Source organism: Myotis nattereri (assembly GCF_964212035.1).
Source record: "Myotis nattereri genome assembly, chromosome: 15".
In the NCBI taxonomy this organism is placed as follows: Eukaryota; Metazoa; Chordata; class Mammalia; order Chiroptera; family Vespertilionidae; genus Myotis; species Myotis nattereri.
This window is the reverse complement of record NC_138090.1, coordinates 39249691-39268656: the sequence shown is the minus strand read 5'-3', so window position 1 is coordinate 39268656 and position 18966 is coordinate 39249691. Positions and strand designations below refer to the sequence as shown.

General features: G+C 50.9%; 1 protein-coding gene across 3 annotated transcripts; it reads left to right on the top strand.

Moving 5' to 3' along the window:
* Positions 1–476: 476 nt before the first annotated feature.
* On the top strand, positions 477–18939 carry SIRT2 (sirtuin 2). Of its 3 annotated transcripts, XM_081106892.1 has the most exons (16): positions 483–541; positions 1386–1432; positions 4236–4284; positions 4556–4669; positions 8161–8202; positions 8355–8461; positions 8579–8635; positions 9328–9396; positions 14012–14141; positions 16421–16480; positions 16778–16833; positions 17018–17094; positions 17177–17228; positions 17815–17885; positions 18038–18104; positions 18225–18939. In XM_081106892.1, the coding sequence occupies exons 1-16, from the start codon at positions 526–528 to the stop codon at positions 18378–18380; spliced, it is 1170 nt and encodes a 389-aa protein (XP_080963018.1). In that variant the 5' UTR covers positions 483–525; the 3' UTR covers positions 18381–18939. The 3 variants fall into 3 exon arrangements, with proteins under 3 accessions (XP_080963019.1, XP_080963018.1, XP_080963017.1); XM_081106893.1 differs by lacking the exon at positions 1386–1432 and having other exon boundaries at positions 477–541; XM_081106891.1 differs by lacking the exons at positions 483–541; positions 1386–1432 and adding an exon at positions 2918–3558.
* Positions 18940–18966: the final 27 nt, after the last annotated feature.

The following is an 18966-nucleotide window of genomic DNA, read 5'->3' as shown; positions in this document are numbered from 1 at the left end:
GTAGACTACGCTCTCTACCGGTTCCCACATTTTCCAGGCGCCCTTTATCAACATGGCTACCTATCAGCGCAGGGCACTTTGGGACTCGTAGTCAGGACCTCGCTTGTTTATTCTTTTTATTATTTTTGTTGTTGTTGTTAATTCTTACCCAAGAATACTTTTCCATTGATTTTTAGAGAGAATGAAAGAGAGAGGGAAAGACAGAGAAGATAGCGATATGAGAGAAACACATTGATTGGTTGCCTCCTGCACACGGCCTGGCTGGGGGAACTGCCCTTGACCGGAATAGAACCTGGGCCCCTCCGGTCTGCAGGCCCAGGCTCCATCCACCGAACCAAACCGGCTAGGGCTCGTTTGTTTATTCTTACCTAAAAGGGCGCGCCGAAGGTTGTGAGAAAGCCTGTATGCGGCCTCGCTGGCTGCTGGGAGTTGTAGTCCTCTGTCCTATCTCTGTCTCTACTGTTTCCGGTGCCGTCACGGGGCCGAGCAGTCGGTGACAGCCCCGAGGGCCCCCGCCCCACGCTCATGGCCGAGCCGGACCGTGAGTCGGGGCCTTGGTGGGAGGGTCGGGCAGGGCCGCTCCGGGGCCTGCCTGAGATCTGCAGGCCCCGGGGCCGAGGGCGGGCGAGGTGGGGCAGGAGATAGGGGCTGTGTGGGGAGGAGTGGGGTTCTGGGGGCCGTTGCTAAGTTATCCCTATGGCTAGGTTGGTGGGTTTCTGGGTCGCGAGCTTTTAAGGGTCCGTTTGCTTTGTCTTCCAAGTTTAGCAAAGAGGGACCTTGGTTGCCAAGGACCCTCTTTGCTAAAGACCTAGGTTGTTGCTGTCCCGGTTGCTAAGGGTACCTGGTTGTTAGAGGGAACTGTAAGATGCTAGGGGACCCCTGGTGTTCCCTCCTATCTCTTCCCTCTAGTTCCTGTGCCCCTCCTAAACAAATCATCCCCACCGCACCTCCTCTCACTTCCAGTCCGAGTATCTCTTACCTTTTCTCTTCCTTTCTAAACTTACCACTGTCTGTAAACCTAACCCTCCCCGAGCGCGCGCGCGCACACACACACACACACACACACACACACACACACACACTATTATGTCCGTCCTGATTCCTCCTGGTGTCCTCCATGCCCTGAATCCTTTACTTTCTCCTCCCTCTACTAAGCCTTCATGTCTCAGCCCCTTTGTCCCTCACTAACCACCTCTCCTCCCAGCACTCTCCACTCTGCTTTTCCCCACCCTCTCCCTCTCTCTACTGCATTTTTACCTCCACCCCCATACACCAGTACAACTAGTTTGGTGGGTCTTCTTGCCCCGGCCCCCTGCTTGAAGCCCTTCATAACTCCTTAACCATTCCCCCCACTGTAACCACATCTGCTCCCCCTCCTCCCCCAGCCTCTGACCCTCTGGAGACCCAGGCAGGGAAGGTGCAGGAGGCTCAGGTGAGATGGGGAAAGGGTGGAGGGAAGGAGAGAGATGGACTTGTTCCCATACCCCACTCCCCTGGGGGTGGGGGTGGGGGGGTGGAGGGGCGGTGGGAACAGAAGGGAGAGTTACCCCAGGGCCCTCAGCTCACAGCCCCAGTCCCTCGCCCCCACCTCCCAGTTCAGCTTCCTGGGGAATAGTGGATTCTGAGGGCTATCGGAGTGTGCAGCCTCAACCCCAAGCCTGCCCTCCTGAACTTTTCTCTTTCCTTGCTCCCCACCCCCCAGTCCCTTCTGAACCTCATTTATGCTGCTCCTGGAAGAGACAGGCATCCAACTTGGTCCCTGAACTCATGGATCTCATGGACAAGTGACTAGAAAATGACCCTACAGAGTGATTATGCAAATAGCTCAGGGCACTGTGGGAGCCCAGAGGAAACTTTGTGGGGTCCCATATTCCAGTCAGTCTCTTCTCTGGAGGAATCCACAGGCCGGTCTAGGAGTCAGATTGAGGTAGACACATTTGCAGTACGTGGCGAGTGGCTGAATTTTCTTAGGCAAGCTGAGAAATGGTGTTCCACACAGAGGGTGCCGCTAGTGAAGAGACCTGGGAGCCTGGAAGAGTGTTATACGTTGAGTAGGTGGTGGCTGGGGGTGGGCAGCTAATTGTGTGCATGGCTGACGTTTATTGAATACTTCAGCAGGGCCCTCTGCTTAGTGCTTTATGGGCATCATCTCATTTCATCTTCCCAGCATTCCTGTGGAAGTCACGGCCTATTGTGGCCATTTTACAGAAGAGGAATTTGAGGCATAGTTGTTAAGTATCCTGTCCTCTGTCTCTCAGCCAGAAGAGCTGGGAAGGGTTTGCAAGCCACAGCACGCTCACATTGCCTTTCAGATGCTTCGGTGAGAGCTAGACACAGAGGCCTGAAAGCCCTGAGAACACCTCTAGGTCCCACATGCTGGGCAGGGCCCTTGAGTCCTTCCACCGGAGCCTCACTGTCTGCAGCCTGAAAGAATGCCAGACTCCTACCCCCACCCCCAGCAGCTAAATTGCTGCAAGGTGTAGGCAATGCAGGAGCTGTGACTAGAGCACCTCTCAGGCGCTCGGCAGAGGAAGCACAAGCGCTTCCTGGCAGGCCAGGGCTTCTCCCTCGCCTGGCTCCCAAAGTGGGGCCATTGTCAGAGAAAGGGGTTTAATGTTAGAAAGGATCCTCAGTCTCAGAGAGAGATTCGAGGGCTTTAATTACAGCATTGTCCATAATGGCGCAAAACTGGAAACAGCCCAAGTGACTGTCCGTAGACAGGTTAAGTGAACTATGGGGCCTCCTTACAATGCAACACTATGCAGCTGCTTAAAAGAATGAGGTGGATCTATAGTATCTTGTTCTGCAGAAGATGCAGGGTGCAGCATTGTGCTATGATATGACCAAGCTCTGAGAAAATGATGAGTTTCATATTCAGAGTGATAGGGGAGAGGGGTTTTAAGCAGGAGAGTGAGTTGGTCAGAATTGTTTTTACCAGTGCCACTGCAGGGCCCAGCCTGGTCTAGCGCACAGGTCTTCCTCCATTCAGCGGTGGATAGTGCTGGAGCTCCTGCCGGGTGCCAGACCCTATTCTCGGTGCTAGACATCCAGTAGTGAACATGAAAAACCCCTGCCTTGTGGAGCTGACGTCATGGTGGACCTTGTAGATGTTGATGAGATTATTGGACTGGAGACACCAAAGAGAAGGGCTTGTGAAGTGGGGGGGAGTGGGCCAGCCCAGACAGGCCCTCACACGGAGGGTAGAGGGTAGATCAGAGGTGGAGACTGAGGCTGGGAGTCTAGGTAGGAGGCTGGGACAGAGCCCCCAAGGGAAGAGGACAGACTGGACCAGGTGGAGTACTGAAGAGGGGACACATTATGGCAGGAGGGCAGGGGAGGAAGGCTGGATGCATCTGGCAAACTGGGAGATGGAGGCCACACTGAGATGGGGCCCAGGAGGAGGAGCAGGTTTGGGGAAGATGCTGAGGCCAGTGTGGGACACAGTGGGAGTGAGGAGCCTTGGGTGTCTTAAAGGCAGGCATCCAGGAGGCCATGGGAACCTTGGATCAGAGAGATGGCATCGTCAGTGACTGGACCAAGGCCATTGGCATGGATGAGGCAGGTATCGCAGGCAAGGTGGAGAGAGAAAGCAGGCAGGGCCCAGGATCTGCAATTTGGGAGCCTGGCTAAGGGGAGGGGTCGATAAGGAAATGGAGGGTTGGAAAGGCAGTAACTGGGGTTTTCAGCAGGTGGGCTGATGACCAGAGGGTGAGGACTGAAGTGTTTTCATTGGCGTTATTACATTATTATGGAGTGACTTTGGTGAGGAGGGCTGGGAGGGGGCGGCAAGTGCATGCTACAGGGGACAAGAAGGGATGCAAGGGGAGAATGTGGATTTGGCACATGAAATAGCAATAGTCAGAGCTTCCTGAGCACTTACCCCACTGGGTGCTGTCTAAGCCCCTCACATAGATGAACTCATTTCATCTCACAATAGCCCACGGAGGTAGCTGCCCTCTGACATCCATCTCCAAGATGAGGAGCTCTGAGACTCAGAAAAGCAAAGTCACTCATATGAGATTACACTCCTTGGGAGAGGCAGGCCGTGTCCCTAACGCAGGCACCCTGACTCAGAGCCCACACACTGGCCCCCAGAGCTGTCCCTCCACCATGGCCCCTCACTTCCTTGGGCCCACATCCCAGCCCAGAGCCTTTCCCAAAACCTGGGTGTCACCCCACCCCCCACTTCTAATCCCACTTCTTGGGCCTGGCCACCTTACCCCCACCCCTTTCAGGACTCAGATTCAGACACTGAGGGAGGAGCAGCTGGTGGAGAAGCAGAGAGTGAGTATCTTCCTTAGGAGCCTCATTCTGTGGGGGCTGAGGTGAGGGCGGTTTAGGGGAGGGGTCTGGGTGATACCCCTCACCTCCATCAGGGATGACATTCAGGTATGTAATAATGGGTGCAGTGCCAATGCCTGGCGCCCCTGGCTGGATCCAGCATGGACCCTTGAGTTGTGGGAAGGCAGGGGATCCCTGGGCTGGGGCAGGGTTGCTCTGGGCCTCTGTGCACCCAGGCTGAGTGCCCACTACTGTCTCTCTTCTTTTTGGCCAGTGGACTTCCTGCGAAATTTATTCTCCCAGACGTTGGGCCTGGGCACCCAGAAGGAGCGTTTGCTGGACAACCTAACCCTGGAAGGGGTGGCCCACTACATGCTGAGTGAGCGCTGTAAGTCCTTCCCCACCTGCCCTGGGCCACTCCCCTCTCCTGGCCCCAAGTGATTTCTCAGCCCCCGGCTACTTGAACTATTCACAACTGTTGTCTGCAAGTAACAAGAAACCCAATTCAAACTGGTTTATACCAAAAAAGGAGTCTGTTCAACCCTTAACTAAAATCCAGCTTGAAGCATGGCCTGGTTCAGGGGCTTCCATGTTGTCAAACATCGTAACCCTCTCTGGCGCCGGTTTCTTCTGTGTTGGGGGGAAGGTAGCTCCTGGCAGCTCCAAATGCAAGTTCCACCAGCCTCGCAGCTCCCACTGAAGAGAGCATTTTTCTCCCAAAAGAGCAGAGATTGGCTTCAGTTGGTGCAGGTTGGGTCACGTTCTTACACCAAACTAATCACTGTGTCTCTGATTGGCCAGACCTGGGTCACATCTCCATTGCTGAACTAATGACTGCACTCTGATTGGCCAGGCCTGTTTGATAGAATGAAGATGATAATAGTATTTCCTTATAGAGTTATTAGGGGTTAAAAAAAAGTTAATAAAAATGTAAATGCCTGGGCTAGGACATGGAGCATAGCAAGAGCTGTGTGTTCCCTATGATTATTAATTATTACAGAAAGCTTCTTTCAGCTGTGGTGTGTAGGTGCCTCTTTACTGGGTCACCATGCAGTTTATATTTCTTGCTGTGAGTTGAGGTCACCCGAGTCTGAGAAACCAAGCCCTCGGCAGTTCTCAACTAGAACAATCAACCCTTTGAGGGTCCTGAACAGACCTTTGTTGAGGAGATCTTCTCCAGTTTCCTTGTCTTCCAGCTGCTGCCGGCTCCCTTCTCGGGTAGCCAGGCTGCCACCCTGACCCTCCCTCTCCTGGGCAGGCCAGGCAGCTGCTATAGCCAGCTACTGGCTCGGGTGGGTGGGCAGTGGCTACAGTGTTCCTCCCTCTTCCTGCACCTGGATTTTAGGATAATGGGCCTATGAGGGGATAATAATAAATAATAACAGTTAATTGAGTCCTCACTATTTGCTGAGTGCTGGGTCAGGCACTTGACGGGCTTCCTCTCATTTGATTTTCACATCATTATACCTGTGAGGTCATTACAGGAGTAATCTGGACAGAGGAGGAAACTGAGGCACAGAGAGGCTGTGACTTGGTGCAGGGTTACACACTAGTTAGAGGCAGAGTCAAGACTCAACACCAGCCCTATGAATCCAGAGCACAGGCTTCTTCCCCCCGCTGTCCTCCTTTGGACAGGATACACTAGAGGTGCCTGGTTCACAGGGCTTCACTTGTGTCTGTCCATCAGCTGATGGTCAGATGCCAGAGCTGCATGGCAGGGCCGCCTGCCAGCCAGCAGCTAAAGAGGCAACTGGGCTATTATGGAATGATTCGACCCCTGTCCTGTCTTCCTATCTTCTGAAAGCTGGTAAATATGGGGTAACAAAGTGCTTATAGGTGTACAAATCATGGGTCTCAAGAAATGTAATACAATTGACTCAAGAATAATAGCAAACATATACACAGTTGACCCTTGAACAACACAGGTTTGAAATGCATGGGTCCACATATCAGATTTTTCTCAATAAATACTATATATGTATTTCCTCTTCCTTATGATTTTCTTAATAATTTTCTTTTCGCTAGCATACTTTATTATAAGAATTCAGTATATAATACATGTAGCATACAAATATATATTAATTGACTCTTTATGTTATAGGTAAGGATTCCAGTCAACAGTAGGCTATTATTAGTTAAGTTTTAGGGGAGTCAAAAGTTATACACGGATTTTCAACATGCTAGGGTGGGAGTGGGGTCATCTCTATTAAACCCCCACATTGTTCAAGGGTCAACTGTATAGTGTTTGCCCAGTGCTGGGCACAGATCTAAATTTTACAAGAATAAATTCAGCCCTAATCGGTTTGGCTCAGTGGATAGAGTGTTGGCCTGTGGACTGAAAGGTACCAGGTTCGATTCCGGCCAAGGGCACATGCCTGGATTGCAGGCTTGATCCCCAGTAAGGGCTGTGCAGAAGGCAGTCAATCAATGATTCTCTCTCATCATTGGTGTTTCTATCTCTTCCTCCCTCTCCCTTCCTCTCTTAAATCAATAAATATATTTTTTTTAAAAAAGAATAAATTCAATCTCTCAACAGCCCTGTGAAGTCAGTACTGAAATTATGCCCATTTAACAGCAGGAAACTGAAGACAGAGTAGGGATCTGAACTGAGATGCCCAGATGGTGAGCAGGAGAACCAGGATTTGAATCTGTTATCCACTCTCCTGTTCATTAGGTCTGAGAGTGGCAAATCTTTGGTCTTCACCTGAAAATTGCCAGACTAATGTGTGTTTGATTACAGAGAAAAGAAATGTGTATAATATGCTAGAAATAGGTGGATTCAGGATTGTGTCCAAAAGATGAGGTCCTGCCAGAGATTTTTACAATAACCAGTAACTCTTCTGGGAGAAACCCTCAACCCTAGCCTCCTCATTAAGATCTAGTTTTAGCCCTGACTGGTTTGGCTCAGCGGATAGAGCATCAGCCTACAGACTGAAGGGTCCCAGGTTTGATTCCGGTCAAGGGTACATGCCTGGGTTGCGGGCTCAATCCCCAGTAGGGGGTGTACAGAAGACATCCAATCAATGATTCTCTCTCATCAATGATGCTTCTATCTCTCTCTCCCTCTCTCTTCCCTTCTGAAATCAATAATATATATATATAAAATATATATATATATATATTTTAAAGATCTAGTTTTATCTCACCCAGATTGTGTGGTTCAGTGATTGACCATTGACCCATGAATCAGGAGGTCACCATTTGATTCCCGGTCAGGGAAGATGCCTGGGTTGCAGGCTCGATCCCAATGCAGTGATTCTCAACCTTCCTAATGCCACAACCCTCATGTTGTGTGACCCCCATTTTCATTGTTACAAATTGAACATAATTAAAGCATAGTGATTAATCACAAAAACAATATGTAATTATATATGTGTTTTCCAATGGTCTTAGGCGACCCCTGTGAAAGCAGTTGAGAACCGCTGCAATAGGGGATGTGTAGGAAGCAACCAATCGATGTTTCTCATTGATGTCTCTATCTCTCTATCTTTCTCCCTTCCTCTCTCTAAAATCAATAAAAACATATTTAGAAAAAATCTAGGTGTGTCTAGGTCTAGTTAGGGCCAGAAGCTTCTCTACAAGTGGCCTTTTCTCGACTAAGTTGGTATAATTTCAAACAGTAGATTCTTTGTCCCCATACTGGCTCTTCCACCAATCAACTGTGTGACTGCTTCCCCTCTCTGAGCCTTGGTTTCCTCATCTGTAAAGTGGGGATATTAACACCACCTGCCTCAAGGTGGTTGGGAGGACCATTCATGCATCTGCAATGTTTGCCCCAGGGCCTGGGACCAAGTGAACAGTGTCAAGGGCTGTGATAGATGGTGTTATTTTGGGGCCAAGCAAACCATGTCATATGATGCATAAACTCCTTTCTTCCAGGTCGCAGGGTCATCTGTTTGGTGGGAGCTGGAATCTCCACGTGTAAGTGCCCCCTCCCCCTGTTTTGGGGGAGCCCCTTCCAGGGGCGAGTGGGGGGAGGGGGAGCCATGTCTAGGCCCTCACTTGGAAGGGTCACTGTGGTATAGATGGGGCCCAGGTCCCTGATGGATTGCTCCCTGCCCCTCCTCCCCCAGCCGCGGGCATCCCTGACTTCCGCTCCCCATCCACCGGCCTCTATGCCAACCTGCAGAAGTACCATCTTCCCTATCCAGAGGCCATCTTTGAGATTGGCTACTTCAAGGTATGTGCAGGGAGGAATGTTTGCAATGATGGGAATAGGGGATGGAATGGGGTCATCTGCTCTCATGTCACCAGGGGCATCTGGGTGCCCACCTGCCTTTCACTTTCTCTTCCACAGAAACATCCAGAGCCCTTCTTTGCCCTCGCCAAGGAACTCTATCCTGGGCAATTCAAGGTGAGCTTTTTTCCCCCCAATATATTTTATTGATTTTTTACAGAGCGGAAGGGAGAGGGATAGAGAGTTAGAAACATCAATCAGCTGCCTCCTGAACACTCCCCACTGGGGATGTGCCGGAACCAAGGTACATGCCCTTGACCGGAATCAAACCTGGGACCCTTTAGTCCGCAGGCCGACCCTCTATCCACTGAGCCAAACCGGTCAGGGCAAGGTGAGCTCTTTTTTGCCAGGGAGAACAGCAAAGGCTGGTGGACAGCAGGCATGGGAAGGGCCACTTGGACAAATATAGACTGGTCATTAAATACATGGGCTCTGACTCCTGATCCCTCATTTCCTGCTTTTTGTTGTTGTTGTTAATTTTTACCTGAAGACATTTTTTCCATTGACTTTTAGAGAGAGGAGAAGGCATGGGGAGAGACAGAGATAAACATCGATGTGAGAGAAACACATTGATTGGTTGCCTCTCACATGAGCCCTTGGCAGCTGTGCGACTTTGGCAAGATAATCAGCTTCCATGTGCTTGTTTCCTCATCTGTGAAATGGGGATAGTGATGGCCTGTGCCTCACAAGGTCGATGTGTTGATTCCATGAGGTAAAACAGGCACAGTGCCCAGAACAGTGAGCGGCAGGTGGCACTGTGGGGAGCCTTCTCTGTTCCTGTCATCATTGTTATGATTGCTCCCTTCCAGCCGACCCTGTGTCACTACTTCATCCGCCTGTTGAAGGAGAAGGGGCTGCTCCGGCGCTGCTATACTCAGGTAGGCGGGACCGTGGGCATCCTGGGAGGGAGAGGGAGGCTGCCTGTGACCTGGTGCCTCAGTGGTAAGAGCTCAGGACCCTGCTGCTTTGTCCTGTGACCTGCAGTGAGCCATTTCCCCTCTCAGCCTCAGTTTGCCCTTCTGTAAGGCAGAGGCCAGAACAGCTACACACTCTCAGGCCTGTGGTGACATGGCAGTGAACTCCTGTTCTCTGAGCCATCCCACATGTACTGAGAGAGGACCTGGTGCCTGAGGGGAGGGACACCATTTACACCATAGATTTCATAGACTTTCCAGCAGATGATACCAGAATGACTGGATCTAACAAAATCCGTACACTATGTCAGTATCCTAATGGGCAGATGTAGTGTCTTAAGAAAGGGTCATCTTTTTATAATTTGCACAAAAGCCTCATATGTGCTATGGGTTCCTGGCTCATACATGTCAGGTGCTGAGCCTAGGGCCTCAGCCTGGGGTACTCAGGCAAAGATGGCTCACCTTGTTGGCTCCTGGACTTCTGGGATCTCACACCCCTAGCAGTAAAAAATGTTTATGCCTCTACCTTTGTTTTTTGGTTATGTATTGAAATAACATGATATCATGCATTCTATAAATTATACTCTACCTCAGAACCCCAAATTGTAAAATAGAGAACACGTGAATACAAATAGGTATTCTAATATTTCCTTCCTGCACCTGGCAGTTTGGAGCCCGCAGCCTCAGAAACCGCCACCAGGGGGAGGATGAATTCTCTGTAGGCCCAGATTTTTCAAATGGAGTGCAGGTGCTCCTGCTAGAGCTGGTAGTGTGATGGGGTAGGGGACAGTCACCTCCTAGGAGTAGCCCAGGCTCAAGATAAACCTGACCTTTCTTCCCAGAGGGTCAGCTTTATCCACAGGATGTGGCTCAGACATGATACAGTGGCTCATCTGAGCCAGTGCCCTCCGTGCATGACTTCGTGGACTCCTCACCTTGCCCTTGCTGGCATCCCTGTTCGTTAGCTTCTGTCACAAAGGTTTACTGAGTGTCAGCCGAGTGCCAGGCCTTGCTGGCAGCAAACAGAGCAGACTCCCTGCCCTCCTGAAGCTGACGTTAATGTGGGAAGAAACCATGGACAAGATGCATACGTAGCTTATGTGCTGTGGCAGATGAGAGTTCTGTGGAGTAGGTTTAAGCAGAAAGGGACATCTGAACCTCTGTGTGTGGAGGTTGGAGTGTTGTTGTAAACAAGGTATCAGGAAGGCCTCACTGAGGCATTTAAACAACGACCTAAGGGAAGGAACCATGAGATTATTTTGGGGGACTGCGTTCCAGGCAAGGGAACAGCCAGTGCAAGATCCTGCGGGAGACCGAATTTGATGTGTTCAAGAAGCTGGATCTGAGTAAGCGAGGAGGACAGTAGTGGGAGAGAATGGAGGAGATGAGGTCAGGGAGGTGACAGGGGCAGATCTTATGGGGCCTCAGGCCTGAGCAAGATGGTGCCACAGGAGGGCTCTGAGCAAAGCAGGGATGAGAGCAGATGTCCCTCTGGCTGCCTGTAGGAGCTAGACCAGCCGTGGGCAAACTACGGCCCGCGGGCCAGATCCGGCCCATTTGAAATGAATAAAACTAAAAAAAAAAAAGACCGTACCCTTTTATGTAATGATGTTTACTTTGAATTTATATTAGTTCACACAAACACTGCATCCATGCTTTTGTTCCAGCCCTCCGGTCCAGTTTAAGAACCCATTGTGACCCTCGAGTCAAAAAGTTTGCCCACCCCTGAGCCAGACTATGGGCGCAGTGGGGAGGGGGTTACAGAGACCAGGGAGGAGGCTGCTGTGATGGTTTAAGCAGGAGAGGATGGAGGCTGGGCCAGGGTGGGGGCTGTCAAGGGGAGAAGGGGCAGGTTATGAATCCAGTTTAAAGCTTGAACCAGCAGGACTTGTTGATGGATTGGATGTGAAATGATTCATGAGAGAGAGGAGTCAAGGATGACTGGACAGCTCTCAGCCTGGGCACCTGCTGCTTTTTACTGAGATGGTGGGAGGTTGTAGGGGTGGGGGCAGAAGAGGAGTTTGCTTTGAGGCCTATTGAGGTTGAGATGCCACATGGAGATGTGGACAGATGGTTGGACACAGGAGTCTAGACTCAAGCCAGAGGGGCAGCGTATAAACAATGTTTAAACTCACCAGACAGGATGAGATCACAGGGTTCCAGCATGAGAAGCCCAGGCCCAGGACAAAGTGCCCGTCAGAGCTGCTCAGCGGGCTCACTTCCCAGCTCTGCAGAGGCAAACGTACCTGCCCTTGACCATGAAAGTATGGCAGCTGCCTCCTACTTTTACACAAGAGCCAACATGAATACATTCTGGGGTCAAAGTGTACTCTGCAGGCATTCCCCCTCCAGTTGCAATATTTAATGCATGAAATTTAACTATATATAATATTCAAACTGGCATACTATCTAAAATAGATAAAGGTGGGGAAAAAATCTTTCCATTCTCACATATCATGAAACTATTTTTTTCAAACTTAACACCCTCTTCCTTGATCTCAACCACTATTTGAGTCACTGACCCAGTTTCCTGGAACACATTGTCTTCACTTCTTTCTGAATTGTGGTGATGCAGCAATTCTGAAGTGACATATCATGCAGTTTTTATCTAAAGGCACAAGTATCCACTCAAATGTGAGGACAATTGCCCTGTTCACCTAAGTCACTTGATCATCACAGCAACACATTCTTTGAAATATTGGCATTTGCACTATACATAGGGTTTGGACTCGTCTTTCTTTCTTTCTTTTCAACCAATTTATTTGCCTCTCTTTATTTCTCTTTCACTGGGCAGCTAAAAGAAGGAAATCCTTTGTCAGCACAATTCATTGGTCTCCCGCCTCAGCTCGCATTTTGGTAATGCACAGCCATACTTGTGCATTATTTTTATTATAAGTATTTATTTAAGCCAAACATATGATGGAAGCAAGATCTCAAATGTTCCCTGAACTTAGCTTTCTTTCACCTCACCCCTTGTCTGAAAGACTCTTCCGTATCCTCACCCACATAGCAGCTTCATGCTTTTTAAAAGCTGTCAATGGTGATATGTCTAACAGGGACACAGTGTTTTAAAACAAAAGGGGAACCAAGGTTTAAAAATCAGATTTCAGGTGAAAACCCTAAAAATTGGGAAGCACTGCATCCTGGGTGGCCTTCCCCAGGAGAATGGCTGGCTGGAGTTGAGTAGCCACTGCCCACTCTCGGAACTGCTCACCCTTGCCCAGGGCACACCCTCTCCATGGCCGGTTTCCTGCCGGCACCAGGGCCACTCGGCAGTTGCTGAGTATCGTCTCAAGTTCAGTGCTTGTCCTTTGGGACAGAATCTCCTTGGGCCATACTGCCCAGCCCCCAGCTCCCCTCCCTGCAGGCCACTGATGTGGGCTCCTTCACGTGTCTCACTCTGTGGCAAGCAGATACACAAATTCAAATATATTTTTTTCACATCCTGTACACACTGCCTTTGTGCTTTTTTTGCCTTCTAACATAATGGCGAGATCATTTCCTATCCGTACATACAGGTTGGCCTCATTCTTTGTTTTTGTTTCTTGATTCACATGGCATCAAAGAATAACAGGCATTCAGGCAGTTCTACACACTATAGAGTTCTCTGCGCGCACACTGCTTATGTACAAGGGAGTCAATAGTAGGCTGAATCAAGTAACAAAGGCAAACTAGGATTCCCAGTGGAGAGGGGGAGGGAGAAAGCTGCAGAGAATCTGGGAACAGTGACTCTTGTCTGCATGTTCTGGGGGTAAGCTGATTTCTGGCAGGGAGGGGAGAGTGCAGTTGGGGCCATCTGCCCTTGAAAGGACCCTTTCAGTTGTCCATGGCATCTCCAGGAAACCTTGTCGGTTCAGCTGTGGGCCACACGTGACGGGCCTTCTCTGTAACATCTGCCAGTGTCCTCGGTCGGCACCGGCCTCACGGGCAAACGAAAACTGCTCCAGAGAGGCTGTGTGTTGAGAGAAAAATGAGAGCACAAATGTGTATGTGGGAGAGAATATCCTTGTTTGGTGGATAAGGAAAGTTTCTTTGTCTTAAAGGAATACAGTTAAGATTCTATCCGTGAAACAGACCTGTCAGAAACCTGGCTGCTAAATAGGCAAAGTGTGATTAAAACCGCAAAGCCCCCCTGAGTTTTTTATTTCTGCTTCTGCATGGCCAGGGCTGCCGCACACCGCTGTGCAGTTTGGGTGCCACATCGGAGGGCGCTCCGTTTACAATGGGAACATTGTACATCATTTCAACAGATTTCTAGTAGGCGGCACTAAAGCATGTGGTTCCGACAAAACAAATGATCTGAAAAATGGAAGCAGAGTGGCCTGAATTTGCAGAGAAATGCCATATGGGCTGGTGATGGCCATGGACCTGGGCTCATGCACCTTTGAGTTTGGACCCGTGCCCAGAAGCACCCATGACTTTTACCCTTCAGTGGCACCATAAGAATAAACATAATTTTTTAGACACACCCTGACCCTTGCTTTCCCTACCTTCTCTCTCCCTGTCCCACTGGTTTCTTTGGCTACAACTCCCTGCTCTGTCTTCTGCGCCTGACCCTCTTTCCTCCCTCTCCCTCCAGAACATAGACACCCTGGAGCGAGTGGCAGGGCTGGAGCCTGAGGACTTAGTGGAGGCCCATGGCACCTTCTACACGTCGCACTGCATCAGCCCCCTCTGCCGGAAGGAGTATACACTCAGCTGGATGAAAGGTGAGGGGCTGGAGGTCATCCCTAAGGGCAGGCCTTCCGCCCACTGTCCACTGCTCAGCTCCAAGGACAGGGCCTTCCCCAGTGGGCGCCTGTTCTGCCCTGCACAGCTCTGTGGCTCTTTTTAGTAGATAATGGCAGCCTCCAAAGATTTGAAGTGACAGTGAGGTTCATTGCTCCACCACTACCTCACAGCCAGGTTATGATGGCTGCAAGCTCCAGATCCAGGTCAGCCGCACACAGAGACAGGTAGCAGAGGCCCCCAAATGGTCTTACAGCCTCTTTCATGATGTCATGAAACCCTAGCTCTCTGCCTTTATAGGTGCTCTGACCTTAGTGTACCTGATGTGCTCATCAAGGCAGCTGGAACTAAGTTCTCAGGAGAGCAGAGCTGTCCGATAGAGCTTTCTGAGATGAGGGAAACCCCCATCTCTGCACTGTCCGGTATGGCAGCTGCTGGCTTCACTGAAATGTGGCTAGTGGGACCAAGGAACTCAATTTTAAATGTAAAAAGCCGCCTGACCGGTTTGGCTCAGTGGATAGAGCATAGGCCTGCGGACCAAGAGGTCCCAGGTTCGATTCTGGTCAGGGGCATGTGCCTTGGTTGCAGGCATATCCCCAGTAGGAGGTGTGCAGGAGGCAGCTGACTCATGTTTCTCTCTCATCGATGTTTCTAACTATCCCTCTCCCTTCCTCTCTGTAATAAAGAATCAATAAAATATATTTTAAAAAAAAAATTAAATGTAAAAAGCCTTATCTGCTATGATGACCATATGGGACAGCACTTGTACGAGAAAACACAGGACTCAGTTAGCCCGTGAGTTCAGGCGAGCAGAATCTATGGAGTGTGAAGCCAAACACAGGCCTGGTCAGGGTTGAAGGCTAGGGCTGCCCCTAGGGGTGCAGACTACAGGGCTTGCTAAAGTCATAGACCCCATTCATGTTAGGGCAGAGTGTCAAAAAAAGGGGGGGAAATTTTTCAGCCAACCCACATTTCTTGAATACAGCAAGAGCCTATTTCTGACATCCACTGTGTGAATTAAGAAGTCACTTATGAAGAAATGAATGTGAGGTGTGAGGAATCATAGGAGCTAAGAACGAAGAAAAGGCAAAAAAAAAAAAAAGTCACTTATTTCACCCATGAAAACCCATTTCTGACATTCTTTATGCTAACTTCACAAAGCCTCTGGTGTCCATGGGAGATAAGGACAACACTTGTATTAGGGCCTCTGGATAAAATACCAGCTGACCATCCTTCGAGTGAGGAGGCCTGAACAGCCCAGCTACGCGCAGCTGGGGATGATGTACAGTTAACATTACCCCATTATGTTCACTTACAGCAATATCTCATGCAGCACCCACAAAATAGGATACTGTCAATGCAGAAATGTTTTAAAATAAATGACAGACATTAAAACACTTCTCTAACTATTTGTCAAAGAAATGAATGGTTGAATGAATGAGCTAGGATTCTATGGATTGCAAGTGACAGAATGCTTTTCAAGTTTTCTTAATCAATAAGCAATAAGGAGACAGACCAGTGTGGCTCAGTGGTGAGTAGCGACCTATGAACCCAGAGGTTGCTGGCTCGATTCCCAGTCAGGGCACATGCCTGCGTTGTGAGCTCAATCCCCACTGCGAGGTGTGCAGGAGGCAACTAATCAATGATTCTCTCTCATCATTGATGCTTCTGTGTCTCTCTCCCTCTCCCTCTCTGAAATCAATAAAAATATACTAAAAAAATAATAATAAGCAATCAGGAGCATGATAGTCACAGTATGGTGTGTGGGGGTGTCCGTCACAGAACCCAAGTCTGCCTAAAGGTTTGTCCCCATCCCAGGATCATCTGTGTATTCTTCCCTCTCGTTCTGCCACAGGCCTGGGACCCCCAGGCCTCTCTGACCCAGGAGGAAATAGGGCTGCCCTCAAAGACCCACAGACAGAACTTCACTCTTGACTCCAGTTTCCCCAGGTTGGGAGTTGGGGAGTCCAGTGGCCCCTGTTAAGAGCAAGTATCTGCTCATTTGTTGACTCTTTCATTCAGTAGCTAAGCCGGTTGCTGGGAGCCACCCTTGAACTCCTGGGGCATGGGGGAGGACAGGGGCAGTTTTCTGAGAAGGGGGGGTCCCTTCTGAGCAGGGCAGATACCCAGGAGGTTCCCTGGTGACTGAGGTGTGTTTGCGTGGACAGTGAAGAAAGGGGCAGGGGAGGCGGCAGGGCAGGCTGCAGCTCCAGCCCAGAGCCTCTCACCTCCTTCTCCCCTTCCCCTTCTCCACACCCAGAGAAGATCTTCTCCGAGGTGACTCCCAAGTGTGAGAACTGTCAGAGCGTGGTGAAGCCTGGTGAGCCTTGGGGCCAGGGACCAACTGAGGGAGATTTGGACTGCCCGAAATGTAATGCTGACTTAGAAGCACCCCACCCCACTAACCCCTTCCCCAGAAGGCCACAGTCGCCATCCACCCACCTCTGGTCACCCTCTCTCCAGGGAGAGGGCTCTGTACCCTGGCCTGTCCCTACTGCTCTGCACCCCCCACCCAGCCCTGAGGTCTGCCTTCTGCTCCTTCCTGTCCTCTGCCTCCCCTTGTTCACTGTCTTTTTCTGTCCTGTGTTGTCTGTCTGTCCATCCGTTTCCACCTCAGATATCGTGTTCTTTGGTGAGAACCTCCCAGCGCGTTTCTTCTCCTGCATTCAGTCAGTAAGTGTTTCCATCACCACTCTGTGCTCAGCCAATGTGGGGACAGCCTGGACCCTGCCCTGGGGAGGGTCACTTCCTCAGCTAGCTGTTTGTGGGCTTGCAGTGGGGACTGGGGTGGGGAGGGAGGGGCTCAGCCTCAGCTGAGGGTGGAGCCCTCATGGCCATGGCCACTCCCCCTTCACAGGACTTCCTGAACGTGGACCTGCTCATCATCATGGGCACTTCCCTGCAGGTGCAGCCCTTTGCATCCCTCATCAGCAAGTAGGTTGGGGTTTGGGCTCGGGGGTGCTGGGGATAGGGGAGCCAAGAAAGGTCCTCACTACTCAGCTCACCATCCTCCCAGGGCACCCCTCTCTACCCCACGCCTGCTCATCAACAAGGAAAAAACTGGCCAGGTGAGTTGGCTTTTATTCACATCTTCTCGTTCTTCCCTGCCTGCTTGATCCTCACATGGGTCCCCATTTCTTCCCACTGGCTGCCTCGGAATGATGGGATGGGTCTCTAGGGAACCCAATAGTTCAGACCCCTCAGGTCCAGACCAGGGATTCCAGAATCCAGAGGGATCAAGTTCTGGGCTGCCCTGACTCTAAAATTCCACAGGCTCTGGGTCATTCAGAACCCTTTTGAGCAAGTGACATAACCCCAACTCAAAGCTACTGAAGCCAAAACACTTCCTGGGACTGAAGAGTCAGGGCAGCTGGAGCCTGGGCCTTCTCAGTGTCATCAGAGTCACCAGGGGCTTCCTCTTGGAGAGTAATGTTTCTTCCAACAGACAAAACATGCCATGTGCCAGACGCTGCTGTAAGCGTTTTCCCTGGGTTAACCCACTGACAGTACAACCCTCAGTGTGGGTTTGATGATCATCCCCATTACAGATAAGGAAACTGAGATTCCAAGAGGCCAGGTCACTTAAGCGAAGTCACAGAGCTGGGGTGCAAACCCAGTGCTCTTATCTCTCCCCATACCCCCACTTCCCTGCAGACTGACCCCTTCCTGGGAATGATGATGGGCCTTGGGGGAGGCATGGACTTTGACTCCAAGAAGGCCTACAGGTAAGGCCTGGATCTGCTGTGGGAATGGAGCCTGCCAGGGACAGGTCCAAGGTGGGGGTGGGGAGGGGGTGGGGCATGAAGGCACACAAACAGGGCAGAGCTAGCAGGGGCCTGGGGCAAGCCTGGGAGCTCTGATTCTCACTCAACCACAGGGATGTGGCCTGGCTGGGTGACTGTGACCAGGGCTGCCTGGCTCTTGCTGACCTCCTCGGATGGAAGGTGAGGAGCCTGGGCCACCCCAGCCCTCCCTGAGCCCAGTCCCTGGACCCCTGCCCCATGGGTCCTCTGACCCCCTGAGGCATGGTGACCTCTGACCCCTGGAAACATTGTCCCCTGCAGAAGGAGCTAGAAGACCTTGTCCGGAAGGAGCATGCCAGCATTGACGCTCAGTCAGGGTTGGAGAGCCCCAACCCCACCACTTCAGCTTCCCCCAGGAAGTCCCCACCTGCCCCCAAGGAGGAGGCCAGGACCACGGAGGGGGAGAAACCCCAGTGACACCTGCGCCTCCCAGGCAGGATACCCAGCTCCTTTGGGGCAGTTGAGCCCCAACCAGCCCTGGTCCTCCCTAACTTGCAGCTTTTGTCTGGGGAGCTCAGAGCATTCCCTCAGTCTCATAACCACCCCCTCCTAAAACGGGTCCCAGCCCCCCTGACCCTGGCAGATCTCTAACATCTCCTGGGGGCTGAGGCATGAGCCACCCATCTCTAACAGCCGGAGCCTCTAGCCACCCCAGGGGCAAGGATCAACCTCCCCTAATGTCTAACTGCTCCCGGGAGACCGAGGAGCCTCCAAGTTTCTAACTGTCCCAGGACAGGGCCATAGAGCCCACATACTTTCAACTGCTCCCAGGGGCCTGTGGCCAAGTAGACAAAATTTAACCTACCCTGGCAGGACTGGAGGCCCTCCAAACATAACTCATCAAATGGGGGGATTTGAGCCTGCAGACCTCCCACCTCTCTGCCTCCAATTCCTAAAGTGGGTGCTGGGCTGCCTTCACTCAGGACCCAATTCCCATGCGGAATGGGCAGATGATGTTGCCTATTGGAGACAAATTAAAAACAAAAAACTAACAATCAGCTGT